At 38.2% G+C, this 20,303-nt stretch overlaps 1 protein-coding gene across 3 annotated transcripts in view; it reads left to right on the top strand.

Moving 5' to 3' along the window:
* RELN (reelin) overlaps positions 1–20,303 on the top strand; it is a 296,590-nt gene that overhangs the window by 205,809 nt on the left and 70,478 nt on the right. For all 3 annotated transcript variants that reach the window (XM_040544577.1, XM_040544576.1, XM_040544575.1), the window contains exons 21-27: positions 3,454–3,646; positions 6,272–6,384; positions 12,280–12,417; positions 12,994–13,180; positions 17,190–17,395; positions 18,124–18,295; positions 18,677–18,877. In XM_040544577.1, coding sequence (XP_040400511.1) covers positions 3,454–3,646; positions 6,272–6,384; positions 12,280–12,417; positions 12,994–13,180; positions 17,190–17,395; positions 18,124–18,295; positions 18,677–18,877 — 1,210 coding nt within the window. The remainder of the gene's footprint in view (positions 1–3,453; positions 3,647–6,271; positions 6,385–12,279; positions 12,418–12,993; positions 13,181–17,189; positions 17,396–18,123; positions 18,296–18,676; positions 18,878–20,303) is intronic.

Raw genomic sequence — 20,303 nt, 5'->3', positions numbered from 1 at the left:
TTTGTTGAAGAGGAAGGCTGTTCTTTTCAGTATCTGGTTTCATATAGAAAAGAGGGGTTTTGTTGATAACTATGTGTTTTAAGCAAAGGTGATTTTTAAGTGTTTTATAATGATCTGTAACTGGTGCAGTCACTTGATTGTAATTGTCAACATTTGGTTTGACATTGGTTCTAACAGCAAGTGTATTGTGTATACTGAAAGGACTCCAGAACACTCTTAAATGAAGTGTTTGGTGATGTACATTAACTCATCACTTCTCCAAAATGCTCATACACAGGCCATGTTTTGACCCAAATGCTTCTGGAGTGTTACAGAATATTTACAGCCACTTGCTCAAATACATCCACCTACTGATAAAAGCACTAAAGCTTTTTTATTAGTACTATTTTTATTTATTTATTTATTCACCTGGATGCAAATAAAACAGCACAATATAAGAAAAATAAACTGTCTTCAGTCAGGCTATGGTATTATGATTGAACTTGATGGAGCAGACAACAGTGTCCCATTGCCTCTTAAGCAGTCTGGGGAAAGATTGTAAATCTGGCTCATAATAAACTACCCTTATGAGGCAATACAATACAGCTGCCCTACATCAGCTTGACAGTTTGCCTGTGTTTATAAAATGTTTTGTCTTTTAGTTTAATTATTATTCTGTAACATGCAGAATGTTTCTTTCAGTTAATCAACTTAATTAGAATATATTAATACATTTAGGAATTATCTAATGAAGTAGGTATGATGTGATATAAAAAGACAAAAACCTCTGCCTTTGATAGAAGCAGAGCTGGGGCCAGGATGAGTGTTTGGGATGTGGCTGTCATGTCAATATTCTCAGTCAATGCAGCTTTACAAAATCAGGTGCATCCATGTGGCCTTTCAGTATTCCTGAAAGTACCAGCCTTGAAAATGTGGTAACTCTGGGAATCCCAGAGCAGTTTAGAGAAGTGCAGACTGGCTGACATTCACTGTGATATCATTCCCAGAAGTACCAATTAGTTGGCAGTGCTTGGAGGGAGAGCGATTGTTCTGAGGGCACCTATGGGTATTCTGTTCCTGAGCCTCCACAGGTCTAATTATATACGCGCTAGAAACCAATTTACAACTACATATTTATACAAAAACGTGGCTTTTGCATTCTCAATTCCTGAAGATTTTTGCTAATTATTTTTATGCCAGGGACATTATTCTGTCTTGTACAAAACCCAGAAATGTATTTCAGCTGCACGATTCCTACAACAAACAAGAAAACATTTGGTATTCCAGCAGAAAAGCCTACCCCTAACCACAGGAGAGCTGAAGAGCAAAGAAGTGGCAAGTAAGGTGGAAGACCCACCTTTAATGCTACCTTTGTTCAGCTGGAGGCAATTTGTGGATGATAAAGGACTTTCTGAACCCATAATGTGATTTCCTCCCGTGAAAAGAGCTCCTCGTGGAACATCACAGACTGTCTTCATCTCCTCACTAGCTTCCATTTTCACATTTCTTTAATATTTATTTTAAACAGCTGTTTTGACTTTAATGCTTACTTAATGTACTGTGTATAATATGGCTAACTTATTAGGTTAAAATGAACACCAAACTTAAAAGGGTCTAATCATGATCTGAATTTCCTCTAGGAAAAAAAAATTGGTGTTTAAGATTTTTTTTCTTCTAATTTTATGGCAGTATTACCATATAGAAGGAATTTTTGTAGAAACAAAGACAAAATGAAAACTAATTCTTTCCACCTAGGCTAAGTACTACTCCTTTGCTTTTCACTTTGGGGAAGACAGCTTCCAAGCAGACTCTTTATCAAACTGTTTAGTTTCAACTCCTTTATTCTGTTCAGCCAAGCTCCAGGTAACTGCTTTGTTACCAAAACATATTAGTTTTTACATTTGCAATGCTAAATCATTATCCAAATCACTGTTACATATAGCTTTCAGCTAATGACACTGCACACACCTGATACCTGAAAAGCATGGTTGTTGTACTGGCACAGATTTCTCAAGGCAGCTTCTGTAAAACCCAGATTTCCCACTTCAGCCACAAAGTTCCAAGTTGCATTGTAGAAATTAACAGCAAGTCAGCATTAATTTTTAAATTTGTCATAGTTGTCATTTTGAAAAATAAAAGATAAAGTTGGAAGAAAAAGGAACTCAGGCATTATCCAAACAAAATTTTCTGAGACACATTCAGTTCTAACAATAAAGCCACAACTGCAGGTTGCCAGCTGGAACACTGATGAACATGCATTATATCCTCTGCTCAATTTAAAATTACCCATCCCGTTGAGAAGAAAAACACTGACAACACTGATGGAAAGAGCAGGCAGTTGAGATACAGTTTTCCAAGGCAATTTATTGTCTTCTGGTCCAGCTGTCCATTACAGTACCCCAGCAGAGAAGGGCTGGTAAATATCCTCAGTCAGTTCACAGTGCTGATCAATGTAGAAGGCAGCTTCACGTGGTGTCATGGGGTGGATCAAGGAAAAGCAAGGTTAGAGAGAAAACAGGACCCTGGATCTTAAACTTATACCAAGTAAACCAATCTAAGTAAAGGAGACACTATTTTCATTCTATGAGAACCTTCTTAAAAGTATTCTCTTTTGGAGGATAGTGTACAGGATTTAAAGTTTAAATCGTTATTACTTCCTCCTAATACATCCACGCATTTGATTCTTTTTTTCTTTTCAACAGTATATAGGATAAAAATGCATTTAAATTAAAATATCCTTATAATTTCAAACTACGTATTGTGTTACCATACACATGATAACTGGGTACCTTGTATCATGTATGTATGAGGCTTGGTGCATTCCAAGCATTACTAATGACAAAATTATCATCTCCAGTTCACTGGGCAATGTGTTATAACTCTTATATCCTGCAGAAAAGAAGCAGAAGATAGGTGACATTCATCCTGAAACAGTCAAAAGTCAGTGAATGCATTGCAAATAATATCAATTGAAAATCAATGGAATGAAAAGTCTATGTAATAAGAATATTTTAAACTAAATTCAGTGTATCTTTGCTGTCCAGTATTTGAATGAAATTACAGCTGTTACTGTGAAATGACCTTAGGCAATGGACACTCCTGGGAATGAACTTCCTTTTTGTTTTGTTTTGGTGGTGGTGGTGTTTTGTGTGGTTTTTTTGTTTGTTTGTTTTTGTTGTTGTTGTTGTTTTCTGCATGTTATCCTTTGCTTGATCCTAATTTGATCTTTCATGCAAAGAGTATACAGTAAGAACTAACAATAATGCAGTGTTTCACACTCTGGGATACATCAAGGCTTTCCTGGTAATTTACAGAAGTACCAACTGAAAGATCTTTCTGTATATTGTCATATCCCATGTGCCAATCTCCAGAACAAAGAAAGAAGTAACACTGTATTTAATGCATAACCATTCCTAATATTCCCTTCTGAACTATTTTGGAGATGGATTCTTATTCTTTCCTTACGTCTCTCAGTTTTACAGGAGATTCAAAGCTAGCTTCTAGCATGCGCTACGTGGAGACCCAGTCTATGCAGATTGGAGCTTCATATATGATACAGTTCAACTTGGTGATGGGCTGCAGCCAGAAGTTTACTCCTCATATGGACAACCAGGTGAAACTGGAGTACTCCACCAATCATGGCCTCACGTGGCATCTTGTTCAGGAGGTAAGGCCAGTAGCAAGACCTTTGTCTTCCACAAATTCTGCTTATACAAAGATCATCTGAAATATACTCGTGGCATTGGTCAAAGGAGGATGTTTTCCTCGTTCCCATTTCTATAAAGAAACCTTCAGCTGGAGTCAGTCAAAATGACTAATAGAAGTGTTTAAATTGTTATTCATGATATTTGGAAGAGAAGAATCTGAAAGTCTGAAACACAAAATAGTGACAGGAATGGAGCAAGTCTAAGGAAAGAATTGGGGCACTAGACAGAGCTACAGAATAATGGCTGTGATCTTTCCTGTGCTATTGCTTTGCTTTTCAAAGTAAAATGCATCTACTGTTTCCTGGAATTTAAACGGACATAAATTCTTTCTGCCTTTGTGCTCAGCCATTTCATAAATGGAAAGCACTTTCCTTCAGGGGATTGTAATGTAGAGCCTTTCATCTCCCATCCCTGGTTCAAACACAGTCCACGGCAGCAATGACCAACAGTTTTCCCCATCGCTGGTGGAAGTGCAAATAGCAGAGTTCACTGCTATTTCCCCGTGTGGCTCAGCCCCATCTCAGCACAAATGTGAATAGCACATTTGGCCGTGATTTCTGCTTTTGTTTTCCATCTTAGATGGCAAGCTGGAGTTTCCCTGACTTCAGTGTGAACTAACAAACATCTATCAGCTGCCTCTGGACAAGTTTAGAAGATGTCAGGGAACCGGTCCTGATGTCTCTTCAGTGGCAGTCCTGTGCGTTCACAAAGACATTTGACCGTCCACTCCAACATCTTTTATGAGCAATGAAAACATTTTCCTGCTTCACTTGCCCTGTTGTGTTTTGCCACATTTACTTCGGTGGGCAGAGTAGAGAAATGGCAATAACTGACGTTTTAAACTTTGCAAATTAAAGTAATGCTTTCTTACCTTAAATGGAATTCAGATGAAGGCTGTAAATACTGTATTTTAAATGTTTTTCATGTCTTCTATACCTAGCAGGCATCACCATAGTGTCCAAGAATAGTTCTTATGGGTTTTGTCTTTGCCATCAATGAAAGATCAGTTCCCTTCAGATTTTAGCACTCCTTTCCTGTCTCAGTGGAGCTGTGTTCAGAGAAAAGGACTTGCAGCCAAATCCTTTTCCTCATACCACCCATGTTGCTCTGATAAAAGAGTAGTAAAGGAGGCTATTTGTAGTATGCTTCAAGGATGTAATCTGGCCAATACACAAAACACTAATTAATTAAAATATTTGAAAGTTTTGTTTGCTTTACACGCACTGATCAGATCCTATTTTATAAGATCTTTTATGGGAGATGAATCAACGAAAAATGTTTGAAAATTGCTGGAAAGGAAACTAATCCTTTAGAAAATCTACTGAAAAAAAAATAAAAAAAAAACAACCCATCAGCAACTAAAACAGAATAAGACACCAAATCTTCATTTAACATTCTAAGATATTTGAGCAATATTTTTCTCCATGAAATAATAATTTATTCTGCTCTTTTTTATATTTCACTACATAAATATTCCTAATTGCTTTAACTACCATAAAGTATGATTGCCTTATTATTAGTTTCATAGCAGTCAAAGTATGCTATTTGCATAGGCAAGTGTCTCTCCCAAAGGTCTCCCTTGTGTCCAACAGCCCTCAAAGGTATGAGCACAGCAATAAACACCAAAAGGCTGTGGGAGATTTGGAGGTGGTCTGGAGGCAGCTATGCTGTGACAGCAGTAGCAGAATGGATTCTTTAAATGGGTAGCCAGAGTAACACACAAGTTGTTAGAAACATTCAAATGTTTTACTAATACCTCATCAAAGCCACACTACAAATTTTGAGGTTCTGTTCTGGCAATATATAGATGAATAAACGGAATATTGCAGAAAAACAGAGTAACAAGGGAAGAGCAGGTCTAGAAAATGGTATGGACCTGGAATTATGGACTGTGTTCATATTTAATATATATATTAAAAAAAAAATCAGATTTTCTGAAAAGAAGAAAGAAAATTTTGGGAACAGACTTCTCCGGGAATCTTGAGTTACATACAGAAAGAGATCATTGAAGCAGAAAGTGGGAATTCGCACCACTTTCTGTAGGTATCAAAGCTGATATAGCTGCAGAGCATGGTAAGGGCCTTTAGATGCACCTTCAGTAAACTGCAGTTTGGGTGCCAAAGTTAGATGCTCTTGGGTGACCCTGGCAATTCTTCCTGCTCCCATTGAAGAGGGAGAGAGTGGGGTCCCCAGGCAAAGCTTCACAAGTACATCTCTAATATGACCAGTATACCAATTTTGTAGACTTATACATAGTAGATTTGTAGACTTATTCCATAGTCAGTGCTAGATGCTGGGGTGAAAATAGTAAAAAAAATGAACTAGATACCCTCATGGAAGAAACATTACTAGTAACTGATACTAAACATACACCTCTAAATGAGTAATATAGTTTTCTCCTATCCTAAATTGTACTACTGATAGCTTTCTGAGAAATTTTCCTGGAGCACCCCAGGATTTTTCTGCTTCTGGGTCTTTCACATCTGGACGCAGGCAAGCTTCTAGTTCAGTGAAAGTTTAACCATTGCTTCTGCTCCTAACTCTACCTCAACATTAAACCTGGTATTGAAATGTTTTATTTCAAGGAATGTCTTCCAAGTATGCCAAGCTGCCAGGAGTTTACATCAGCAAGTATTTACCACTCCAGTGAATTTACCCAGTGGAGGAGAATCACTGTCCTTTTACCACAGAAGACTTGGTGAGTATTCTCCTTTCTTTCTTTCTTCTTCTTTCCTTTATTTATTTATTTATTTATTTTTATTTTTCTCTGTGTGTGTGTGTGTGTGTGTGCAGATAGTTCATCTACGTTTACATTACTATTACAAAGATCAAGTCCCATGTAGACCATATTCAAGCTACTGGGTGGGTTGCTGGGGTACAAGGGCTGACTCAACCACAGGTATTCAACATAAAATGCCTTCCTCACATAACTGGAGTGAAATGTTGCTGAAGTCACCAGAAACTATTGTTTAGGATTGTTTTTAATGTATACTGTGACTCTTCTAATAAAGTTCAGATCTTTTCAAAAATAGTGCCGCTTGTCTGTAAATGGGTCACTGGAGGAAAGGGTTATTTGGATTGTTAATTTTCATTCTGAACATTCCTTATTGTTTACATGTCCAGACCAAAGCCTTGTATAAACAATAACTAATGATTCATTTCTGGGAATTTTTTACCTCGTGTTTCTTTTTATAGCATCTCTTCAAAAAGAGCATTTTCTTTTGAAAAAAAAAAATATATATAATCAGAAAGTCTTGTCCTATTCATCTTAGTGTAATCAAACCTTTTTTGCCCACCCTAACATTTTAATTTATTTAACTAGATTATTTCTTCCATTATTTATTTTAAAGGCTTTATTATAATATACAAATATAAGGTGATTGTTGTAAATCTCACTAATCTTCAACCTCTTCCTGCATTTGAGAATCAAGTTATTCCAATTAGTTACTCGTTGCTTCAGTTCCACCTATATGCATCCCAACAACTGCAATGAGAACTTGCACAGTTTGTCATTGTGCTTTCCTGTCTGTTACCATTTTTCTGCACTTTCCACAGCCCCAAAACAACCAGCAATGATAACTTCCTCCAAAATACTTACCATACTTACAGTAAAACCTATATGCAGAATTTCATGTTTCCAGGCAAAACATCAGGGACAAAAAATGAGTCTTTAAAGAATGTCAGGTCAGATAATACCAAAGACACATATTATTCTATAATTACAATGTACTAAATCTTACCTGCTGTTGTGTACCATCAGCTGTAAAATCTGTGGATGTTAGGAGTGTTTAAAAGTGCCTAGAATTATTCTGGTTGTATTCCAACGTAGGCTGCTATTTTAAAATTTATTTATAAGACATATACTCTACTCAAAGTTATTATTATACTCTGTATAGTTGATGTTAATACCAATGTTGTGGACCTTTTTTTTTTTTTCCTTAAGATCCAACAATTTTCCTCAGCATATGAGGTGACAGAAGCAAATAATTTCATTTTAATTTAGGAGACTGTAGGGAAAAATTATGGTGAAATAATAGCCAGGTTACCATTTTATGCTCTGCACAAATCATAAATATGTCATGCTCTATCTTGTATCTGAAGGGATTCCTGTCTGTTATAAGAGTTTTGTTTGTAATTAAGGTACAAATTACCACTGAACATTACTTTGCTCTTCAGAAAACACATTTTCAGTACAACTGTTGGGTGAAGAGGAAGAACAGCTGCATATTCCCTACCAACAGTAACCTGATACACAAAGCTGATTGCCACCTCTCTCGCTCTCACCCTCCTTGTCACCAGCAAGGCTCTGTCCGTCCTTGGGGTTGAGACTGGGAGGGTAACTTCTTGCATTTTTGAAGCGCACTTACTAACAAAGGGCAAGTTTCTGCCTTTATGAGCCTTATGTGATGGTCAGAGTCCCTCTGGCACATGGCTTTGGGGCTCTCCCTTTCCCTCCCCTCCTCTCTGCTTCCCTCCTCTCCTCTTCTCTCCTCTCTCCTCTCCATATCTACCCAAGGACTATGGCTTGAGATCTCAATAGTCCCAATGTGGCTATTGGTGGCCTCAGTATGCCCTCACACCCCTGCACAGCCCTGCTACAATTTCCTGAAGTTTCATCCCTGCATGCAGAGCTCTTTGCTGAGAGTTTGCACCTTCAGTGCATCGGTAGCATCAGGCTGCATTACTGTACTCATGCAGCCAGAAAATTGCTCTTAACAGTACCTATTTCTGTTGTAAAACTTTCTGGGCCTGATGGTATTTTTGCACATCTGTCAATGTGTTCTGCATCTGGCGTGCATGAGTTTCCAAGGTCTCCGTGTTATCCAAAATTTGGTGCATTAGGAAATCTGCAACTGTGAGAGTTGTATTAGAGAAATGAAATGTATGCACCTGCTCTCTGAAATTGTATTGTACTTGAACTGAATATTTCTAACACTGATGAAAATTAATTTCAGTTTTATGGAAGACATTTACATATGAACAGGCCTTAATGAGATACAAGCAGCTGTCAGTTGCTGACTTCATAAACAAATCAACACCTAATGACTGAATGAGAGTTTCAGGATAATTGGGTAAATGTAATTATGGTAACTGAGAAGGTAGCAAATGTAATTGTATCAGCTACAAATTTGCATTGGATCTTTAGATTTTTTAATATCAGGAGAGAAGACAATGATTTTACTTAAATCACATATCTGAAAAATTTTATAATAGAAAGAACATCGTTTCACTTGCAAGACAGCTGGGACTCACCACAGTTTCCTTTTGCTTATCTAAAAAGTCACACAACGACAGTGACTTCTATTTGACATAAATCTGACTTAGAAAAAATGTCATCAGAAAGCCAAAGTACCTTCCAGTTGCATTTTAGCCATATAGAAAATAGATGGGAAGAAATATGAGGAATTGGAGAGGTTTATTTTGCTTGTAATAAAATGCTTTCGTAACTCCTCAATATATGCTTCCTATTTGAAAAGCTGTCCAAATAGTGACTGCCCAGAAAACCAGTATTTTATCACTGAGAATGCAGCTGACAGGCAGCTCCTTATTCTCTTTCATTAATTAATGTGGCTTTTTTAAACCGTTGATAACCATTTTTAACAGCATAATCCTCTTAAGCTGTTGTTACTTTGAGGTGATGAGCAGCTTTGGAAAGCTTTCAGAAGCAGCAAGCAGGACGGGCTTTCCAGAGGCATTGCTTTTGCCATGGAGATCTCAGCTCATGGCGTGTTCCCCTTTGCCCAGAGGGGAGCCGCTGCTGCTTGCAGCCCCACAATGGCCTGCAGGCCTCGCCTTCCTGCCAGGCCCCCACCACCACCATCCATTTCAGGGACACGGGATTCGTAACAGCAAAGGTCTCTCTGGGGGAGACCTCTCTTTGTTTGTAGCTAATACCCCCTGCCTGCTCAAAGTGTTTTTACCCGTGGGTCAGTTCTCCCCGCTGGCTGTGTAGGGTGGCTGTGAGCCTGGCACCCAACAGCCGGCCATGACGCACCCACTCAGCAGTTTTGCAGCCAGCAGTGGCTTGTAAAATGGTGTCGATGCCATGCCAAGCAGCACCAGGAACTATGCTCAGAGCACACTGTCTCTTGTTTTGGGGCAAGGGACTTGCCCAAATTGCCCCCATGTCACTCTAAATACCCCCATGTCACTGAAAGTACCCCTGGGCCTGCAGGGTTGTGCTCCCCACACATCCCTAACAAAAACCAAGGGAGCCAAGGCTCCCATTCCCTTCACAGACAACATGACACTATTTTACTGTGCTAGGAGGTCTTTTTAATTTTTTTTTTCTTTATATGCCTTAAAACCTTTCTTTGGTTTCAGTATTGTTATTTTCCTCAGTGCACACCAGAGTTAACGCTGGCTACCAGCACACTTTCCAGAGTGTAATCTCTGTCAGGGCCCCCTGAGGTTCTGTTGATGCACTGTGGTGAACATGAGCAACACCACCACAAAGACGTGCTGGATTCAGAGCACTCAGGAAATAAACAGTAAATAATCGTGGTGAATATTTACTTTCTGTTGTGCCTATTGCACGCTTAAGAAGTCCTTAGTGGGCACATTACTGCCATTGTGCACTTTTAATGGATAATTCATAGCTCTTGTAATGTAACCCATCAATACATTGTATCCTGAGGGAGTATTTAATCCGCAGATCTGCCCCTGAAGATTAGCTTTACATGCTGTAAAAATACTTACAGTATTTTCAATATCAAGCAAATACTTAAAACAGAAAACAAAGGTCATTTCGATTAAAAATCAAGCCTTTGGGCAGCTTCACTTGTTTTTAAAAGAAATTGTTTTTTAAAGAAATTCATATATTTGAATTCTAAAAATTTCTCCAGGCATGTATTAATCTAATTTTGTATTTTTCTAGTGTGTGACTGGCTGTGTAACTCCTGTGCAATACTGTCCGTTTTAGTTGCCCAGACCTCCTGTATCTATTTCATTTTCATACATGTGAGCAGGTGGCTCAGCCAAATTTACAATATTCATCTTAACAGATCTTATTCTGCATAAATTCCAGAGGGGAGTAGGAGGATTTTTTTTTCTTAAATTAGAATAACAGCATTATCTCCCATGCCATCCATAGCTGTATGTCTCAGGAGCAAGCTTGGACAGAATCTCCTACTTCTTTTAGGAACTTCCTGCTTCTCCTCCTTAGCCTGCCCTGTTGGGCAGAGACCATCCCAGCTTTATGCTTGATTTTCTCTTCACTGTTGTCAGCCTTGCTTTCCCTGTCCATCCCCTCCACAGCTCTACAGTCATGCTACACTGACCACCTCTTTTTTTATCCAGACCCACCATGCAGTCAGCACAGCTCCTGTTACTCCATCAAAACAATTTCCTATTTTTATTTCACTTGACATGCAATACTTTCTCTCATTCTCACCGTAGGCCCAGCCACTTTTGTATGAGCATGGATCAGATGGTGCCCAGCCCACCAGCTGCCTAGCATCCCTGTGCTTGGGAGCTGCCACCGGCCAATATCTGCAACCCATCAGATTTGCACTAGTTGGCAACAGAGCTCAGAAAGGCTTGATGGTGACAGGAATTACTTTTCTGATGAATTGGTTTCTTCCCTGGCCTTAGTTTTTGATTGTGGAGGGTGTCTGGCAGGGTTTGGCTAGCAGGAGACACTCAGTTTGGAAAATGTCTATATTACATTGGATACAACCTCCTAGAGGGTCAGCTCCAAGTACTATTTTAATTCTTAATATTACTTGACCCCATTATAATAAAGAAAAATAAAGCTGTTGAAGAAAAACAATTTAACTAGAAAGGAGAAACCACAGCAAGGTTTTCTTCTTGAACAATGTGACAAATATCCGGAGCTTTGTTACATGTAGGCATGTAATCTAATCCAGCAATTCCCCAGCTCCAGCCACTGCACACCTTGGGTGTTACAGATTTTATTTGAGTAGTTGGCCAAGAGCAGGCTATTTGCAACGTGGCAACCAATAGGTGCTTTGAAACAGAATCTTTCTCAAAATCTGATGATCGTAACATCACCAATGATATGTCGACATAATCTTCTTTAGTATCATCTTGACAAAAATAAATTTCTGTATGCAATAAAAACCAGAAAACTTTATGGTATAAGTCAGTATTCAACACAGAGAGATGCTTAAACTCAAGAAGTTTAATTTTAAAGCATAATTTTTAATAATAAATATCAGATTAAACTTTTTAACACAATTTATACCTTAACTGTGAGCAAAAATATAAAAATCAAAGTTACACTCTGGGTCCAGCTTTCTGCATTCTTTCACCCTCACAGAATGGCAATGAATAAAAATCTGGTAATATTCATTGATAGATTTATCTTAAAATAATGTGGCCATTAAGTATAAAGTCTCTGTAGCACCTCTGCAGATTTCCTCAGAAATATCATTATTAACTGCAAAGTCCATTATCTGCTGCACCGTGAGTTACATCATACAGAAGGGTCATTTACAAGAATCTGTCTTTGGTTATTCCAGTGCCAGGCTGGACAGTGATTGTGATATCAACTTTTATTTTTTATGGTTGATTTTTTTTTTCCTACAGTTTTGTAAAGCATCCAAATTAAAGCATTGTTATTGGTTTTAAGGTCCAGTGCTACACGTTTCCGCTGGAGTCAGTGCTACTACACAGCACAGGATGAGTGGGCCTTAGACAACATCTACATTGGACAGCAGTGTCCCAACATGTGCAGTGGACACGGCTGGTGCGACCACGGTGTTTGCAGGTACAAAACATTTCAAATTCAACAAGCTATTGGTCTCCTGATACTTAGGTATTCTGTTATTTTGTATACTATTTTTTTCTGTTTTCTCTTAAATATATTAAAAAAAAAGTGAGAGTTAAACCATTAAAGCAATATTAAAAGCTGCTTGCTCCACATCTCTCTGCCCAAGAGCCCATACCTTTGGGAGATCCGTGCAGTGGAGGAGCTTTCAGTGGCATGGGGCTGCCCAGCTACAGGTGTCCTGGTGAACCAGTTCACAGCTGGAGCTGTTACGCTGCGTCAGACTGTCCCCAGGAACCGACTCAGCACTACTTTGCAGATGCTGTCAGACAACTGCAATACCAAGGGAACAGGGTGCTGCCTGCCAGCTTCAAGCTCTCTGGACACTGAAGGGTTTTTTTTAGAAATAAAATATAGCTTATTTCCAGTTATCCAGCTATTCCAGCTTGTTTCCCGGATCCAAAATTCCAATTCTAGAATGATAGACTTTTTCACATGTAATTTTAAAAGGTCTTAAGTAACTGTGAGCATTAAATAAGGTCTTTAAAAGCTTGTTATGCTTATGCTTCCTTCTAGGTGTGACTTGGGGTTTCAGGGTACTGAATGTCAGCCTGAAAATCCCCTTCCTTCAACTATCATGTCTGATTTTGAGAACCCAGATGGCCTGAAGACAGAGTGGCAGGAAGTTATTGGGGGAGAGATTGTAAAGCCTGAAGAAGGCTGTGGGGTCATCTCATCTGGCTCCTCACTCTACTTCAACAAGGTACCAACAAGGAATGGGAGACTGAGAAAGGCGTGTAGTAATGTAGGTTTGAAAGGAACATGATGGGGTTATATGACAAAGAAAAGGAAGGTGGCAGAAAGCTCTGAGCAGCATGAGAAGTGCATTAAACAGCACAGCTGTTCTCTGCAGGTAAAAAAACAAAGCAATCAAAAGAGATAGGGGGTGATGTGCATTATGTATCCAAGAAATCCCTCCTGTAATGGAAGGAAGTAAATTGCCAGTGTGCTGGGAAGTGCATACATTAATATCATCTTAATTGGGCATTTTCTGTTTTGAGACTCAGCTTTTTCTCAGCAAGCCCCAACTCCCATTTGTCTCTGTTCTGTAATGTTCTGGGAGAGGCACCGGAAAAGGTTGGCTTTCAGGGAGCACAAAGAGCTTACTTTGAGGTCAAAGGACCAAAACTAGTGAAAAAGCAACCCCTCCAGACTTTTAGAAAGTGCCTGGTTAGCCTGTAGGAGAATATTCTGTTGTATGACTTGAAAATTTTACTGATAAAAGTAATATACCAAGATTAAGATATAGGGAGATCTGCTAATTAATAGCAATTATAACTAAAATGAAAAGAGATCTTTATGATCCGGTGTAAGATTATGGGTTGTAATCACAGATTTATTTTTCATTGTTGCTCCTCAATTCTAATTCTGTTGGGTTGGGTTGTGTGGTTTTTGTTTGTTTTTTGTTTTGTTTTGTTTTGTTTTTTGTTGTTGTTGTTGTTCTTAATTGAAAGGAAGGGTATAAAATGCAGATACATGCTTCTCTTTTAAGGGTTTGATCAAACTGCCACTGCTGTCATGAGAACCAGATTAGTCCCAGAAGAATAAACCAATATGCAATGCTATGTAATCATATGTTGTTTACCTCATTATAAAAATCTAAATCATCAAATAATTTTCAGCACTCCTGCATAGTCTCACATCCAGCTCCCCTGGAAATGCAGCTCTGTGCTGAAAATTTCATAATAGACCAATCAGTATAACTAGCTAATTGTGATAATTGGATTTTTTTATAATTGGATTTTATATATAAATTGGACTTTTTTATATAATTGTCTTCTCTGTTAGATGTTTTTCCTTCTGGCTCAGTTCCTTATGCCAAGTTTCTCAAAGTAGTTTGCTAAATTAGAATTAACCTGCTATGATCTTTCTTCTGATTTTTGCTAAGGAGGAGTGAAAATCTCATTTAGAAATTCTTGGCTTCTTTCTATTGATCTCTACGGGTTAGGTTATCATTCATTTCTTGAGTAGTAGCAGTCTCTGTGCCATCAACTGAAGGTGGCTTATTTAATTTCTGTTTAGATCTTTTTCAAGGTGTCTAGTGGCCATGGTGATAAACATTACAAAAATTACTTTTGTAGTTGCCCAACAGTTCTGTATTATTTGGGAGCTTGCATTCAGAGGCTCTATTTCTTTGCAGTTGCTGAAATAGCTACTTTCTATTTGAATGTCTAATGTTTAATGCCATAATCAATCACTACTACCAGAATTATTGTTGGCTTTGTTCTGCCAACCCTCTATCTTTTGTTTTCCAATTCATTTTAATCAACTGTAGGTGTGTTGGAATATAGAGAGCTCTTTCAATTAGCCCCTGCAATTCCTTTGAGGCTTTATGTAACTCATGCCCTTTCTCAATTAACCTGGTTCTGTGGTTAAGCCTTTGGCAAGCAGAGCCAATTTGGGGTAGGGATGGTGTAGACATGGAAAAAGTGTTCAGAATAGTTTTACACCCAGATCTCAATCAGTCAGCTGGGACATATCTGCCCATGGGACACAAATGGTGTTGACATCTTTATTATCCATAGAATAATGGAATTATTTAGGTTGGAAAAGACTCCTAAGATCATCTAGTCTGATTTGATTAAGACAACTTCAAATTCTCGTTGGTCTCACAAAGAAAAAAGTTTGCAAAAGTGAACTCCCAAGATATTACCAGTGTCATGGCACAGTGCCCTGGACCAGTATTAGCCATGCAGGGCTGCACTGGGAAGCTTGGATGAGCTGCATCCAAGACTGAGCCCATCTCATTCTCATGGCACCATTCAAGCACCAGCTGGGAACCAGCTCTTAAGTTCTGTTACTTATGTCCAGCTAGATCCATGACACTGGTTTATCTCAGACTTGAAAATTGTCAGGAGGATCATGGATGTATGAGTGAGAGACAGGGAAAATGTAAATTCTGCTTAAAATTAATCATTGTTTTTACAACTTAGCCCAAGTTTATCTTTTTAATCCCTTTTTGTGCTTGGACAGGAGTCTGTGATTTTTAGGTAATCAAAGCCAGTAGGCATGTTGCCAATCCTGCTGCATTTTGGGAGGTGTTCTCACTGTTAATGTAGATGAATCCAGGTTGCAGCCAGTTTTAATGAATGCAGGAATATCATACCCATGTCCCCTCTCCAGCTGCGCATATTTGGCTTTGCCCTGCCTGTAGCAGCTTGTGGCAGCACTTCACTGTGCTTGTGGAGGGCTTTGCCAGGCATGGGGCGTGCAGGTCACCTTTACAGGGACAATGCTCTCACCCTTCATTCTGTCTCACCACAGACAGGTTTATAACATGTATCATAATTGTTCAAGCCTGTTGCTGTGCAAGCCCACAAGCTCAGCCTCAAGCAAGGAGGGTGGAAGGGGCAGGAGAGAATTCCAGTTATAGTAAAAGGTCCTTACACATTGAGGCTTCTTTTAGCTGAACATGCTCTGTCTTCTTTTTGCCAGCAAGCACAGAGTGACCACCTTAACCGCAGCATAGGTGTCCAAGAGCTGTTTCTTGCTAGAACTCAAAAACGTCCTCGGGAATACTGTTCACTACATTTTATAAGGCTATTTTTTCTCTCAGCTATGCTGAAACTAAATCCACAGGTTTTGGTTGAGAAACTTCAGATTTACAATACTTACTAGTAAAAGAACATGGGTTTGTGTATGAATAAATCCTGGTCACATGAGGCATGTAGAGAAAACGCTCCTCCCCAGTTCTGGAGTAGGAGATGAATTTCACTGCTGTAAATCCTACACGCTTTTGAAGAAGTAACTGGAAGGAAACCTGTCAAATGGGCTGATGCCAACATGTGGGAAGGCTGTTCTCTGTGCATATAGCACTGGGTAGCAGCTGGAGAAATGAATGCCACATGACTGTAGAGAGGAGGATCAAGTAGCAATGGTACCTTGAATGCCACGAATGTAAAAAGAAAAAAGACTGCAAACTGAAGGTGAAGTCACCCATCCTCACCAACAGAGGACCAACGGGACAATAGAGAGAAAATGCCTAAGTGCAACTGAGAAAATAAAAGTGTGTGTGTGTATACTTTTGGTTGTTATAAGGACCTAAAACTTGATGAGACAGAGACAAGCTCAGGATAATTTAAGTTTAAAATATATGAGGATATAAAACGCAAGTATCTGAACATAATTGAATTTGATTGCTAGGTAAATGAATAAGTAACTAAATAAATCAGACTCTAGCTTCTGAGATACTCTCCTTTCGTGAAATGCAATAGGCATTATCAGTAGTATAATTTCACGTGACTCAACAACACTATACAATGCAAGAGAAATGAGACCAGAAATCTCTTTTTACTGCTTTATGTTCTATCATATAAAAGCTGAATGCTTAAACATTTAGCCCTAGTTGGTTTGTGATACCCAGGGTCTGCCCTGCGTCTTCCAAAGGTATTTGGTACCATGAAGGAGTCAGGAGAACAAGGAAAGAGATAAGATAGTTGTGTTGAAATTGTGTTGTGAAGTTGTGTTTTGTGTTGAAATGTTGTGTCTGTAATAATAAAAATGCTTGTGGGATCACACCAGAGAAATTAAGACATAAAGGATGGCCAAACAGAACCATTGTCCTAAAGACAAAGAAATGTCATGTTAACACAAAATGCTTCATGTTTCTGTACAATATTCATCTGTGCTTGACTTTAAAATATGTCAATTTGCAGTGAAGGTGTCATATTTAATATTATTTTTCCCATTTCTTTTCTTTCTTTCTATTGTAGGCTGGGAAAAGACAGTTGGTAAGCTGGGATTTGGACACTACCTGGGTGGATTTCGTTCAGTTTTACATCCAGATAGGAGGAGACAGTTCTTCATGCAATAAACCAGACAGCAGAGAAGAAGGTGTGCTGCTGCAGTACAGCAATAATGGTGGAATCAACTGGCAGCTGCTAGCAGAAATGTATTTCTCTGACTTCAGTAAACCCAGGTATAATTTTGGTCTAAATTAAATCAGTTAAATCCATACTGCATCATCTCTTTAAGAAAACTGTTTCTTAGTCTATGAAAACATGAAAATACATTTTAAGCTGTAGTGCTTATAAGCCATCTTTATGTGGAAACTTTTCCAGACTGACACAGTAAACTCCTGTCACAATGAAGGAAAAAAACTAATGAAAGTGGGCCTTAGAAAACCTGAAGATAGCTTGTCAGTGCAAATTGAAATTGCATAGGTATTAACATGATTTCTATTACCATAGTTGGTAGTTTTACCCATGCATCTCTTCATTTTACCTTGCAATGAACAATTTTCCAGAAGAACTATTGTAACTCAGCAAACTGTCTTTTCCTGAAAGTGATCTAAGCACTTGAAAGTATAAAACTGTTTAACTTTACTTTGTCTCTACTTTGACAAAATTACAGGAAACTTCCAGGAAATAAGCATGTACCCAGCTATGCACTGAAATCTTCATTACCTGGCCATCCAATACATTAGTTTTAGACAAAACATTTACCCCTTTGGAGTAATCAAGAGCAACAGTCCATACTTCCATTAGCAGGCAGATGTTCAGCCATTTCCAGGAAAGCAGTGTCCATCATACATAACAGTTTCTTCGGAAGACAAATGGCTTTCCTGCCTCTTTTTCCTATTTAGTGGTATTTTTCCCATTTCGCTACAGTGTTCCCTTAAAGTTCTGCTGAATTTCTGTTTTTCAGGTTTGTCTATCTGGAGCTGCCGGCTGCAGCTAAGACTCCTTGCACCAGGTTTCGGTGGTGGCAGCCTGTGTTTTCAGGGGAAGGGTATGATCAGTGGGCTATTGATGACATCATCATTTTGTCAGAGAAGCAGAAACACATAATTCCCGTTGTAAATCCCACCTTACCACAGGTAATAATCAAGAGTAGTCTCTGTGTATCACCATGAAACAGGAGCTGTCCTCTCTGTTAGTAGAATTTTTTCTGAATTTAATTTTCTTTGAAAATATTGAGCATAGTTAAAGAGACATTTGTAGTGCTTGCAGCTGCGTCTCTCTCTGCATGGTACTAAGCTGGTTCTTACCATAATACCATCAGACTCCTAATTTTTACAATCGATTATGTAATTATGTATCATCTCCTCAGAAAGTCGAGACAAATTTTGACAATTACAATTTTTGGACAACCACAGAAAAACCAAATTGCAAAATTTGATAATTTTTGAAAATATTCTGGAACCACACTGCAAGGAGATAGTACTTGTTTTTGTTGCTTTTCTTTTCCTTTCTAACAGAACTTTTATGAAAAGCCAGCATTTGATTACCCTATGAACCAGATGAGTGTGTGGTTAATGTTGGCCAATGAAGGGATGACCAAAAATGAAACTTTCTGCTCTGCCACCCCCTCTGCCATGCTGTTTGGTAAATCAGATGGAGACCGATTTGCAGTGACTAGAGATTTAACGCTGAAGCCTGGATATGTCCTGCAGTTCAAGGTATTCCTTAAATATAAGTCACTTCAAATCCCAGAATATCAGTGAAACTCCCCTTATTCAATACTTGCAAGATGTTGTTGGGTCATAATTCAAAACAATGTAATAAATTATAAGACTATGTAAAAAGATGTGTAGAGCTCAAGTATGAATTCATACACTATAAAATATGATGCTGCTTTCTAATGGAATAGCTAAAACCTTGGTGCAGGAGAGCTTCTTCCCCCTCTGGAGAAATTTTAAAGGCTTGTTGTTTGTTAACGAGTTTCACAAGTGGGTTGAAGTGACTGTCATTGTATTTGAGTCAGTACCAGGAAATGCTACTGCACTGTCAAGGGAAAAAGGATTTATTCCATCTGCGACTACAAAAGCTCCAATGTGGTTTGTGTACATTTTTTTGTATATTAAACTATTTAAGGACTTACAAGCCTGTCTGTACTCCAGAGTGGGTTTTTCAAATAATTACTTTTATTGTCAATGAATATAGGCTTCAATTAGTGTTCTCTTCTTTATAGGGCTTACAAAAATTTTAGTGGTCTGACAATGCAACAGAATATGGGCTCCAAAGAAAGTGTATTTGCTTTGACAAGCTCTTGTTTCTGAACCCTAATCAAAATTTTATTGAGTTTATAATGAAATCCCATTGGTGAATTCTGGAGGTTGGTTGCAATGCAATTTTAATGAGCTCACCACAAATACATGGTCCTTACATAATTGGTGGATACAGACACTGAATAATTTACAAGTAGAATTATTAAAGAGATCAGTTGTTTACAGGCAGCTTTTCAAATATAATTCCCACAGTCCTGTAAATAGTAAAGTTGGTTAGAAATAGTAGGATTTGTAAAAAATCTCATTCCATCTAAAAGTTATGCTAATGAAATGCTGTACAAACTGAGGGATAGCAGTACAATTTCCAAAGGAGTATTGTTTGCAGTTTTATACCTTAAACTCTCTAAAAGTCAAAATACTGTGATATGTAAATACCATTTAGCCTGGAAAAGATGTTGTTTGCCTCTTGACCATTTTCCACTACTTCAGTGACTAAGTCTTCATTCTCTAGGTTTTATGGTCAACAGCAATGCAAAAATTGTTCAGTCTGAAAAAGCAATACCTAAAAACAATTCATACACCTTCCATCACTGAAGCCATTGGCAATGTAATATAAATATACATAACATCAACGATATGTGTCAGAAAATAGTGAGTTCTTCTATTGTTTAAGGCCTTAATTTATACTCCTCTCTTTTTTGGATAGCTTTTAAACTGGCCTGCACAGAAATGTGTTAGTCTTATTTGCATGCTTTAATTTTAAACATATGGTTAAATGCTTTCCTGAGTTTGTGAAATTTCCATTTTAAATAGCTGCCTGAAATAATTTTGCATTGATAAACCAAAGACATTCAGTTGTCAAAACTATTTCATTTTA

This window comes from Cygnus olor, chromosome 1 (genome assembly GCF_009769625.2).
Source record: "Cygnus olor isolate bCygOlo1 chromosome 1, bCygOlo1.pri.v2, whole genome shotgun sequence".
Lineage (NCBI taxonomy): Eukaryota > Metazoa > Chordata > Aves > Anseriformes > Anatidae > Cygnus > Cygnus olor.
This window is presented reverse-complemented; position numbering and strand designations above follow the sequence as displayed.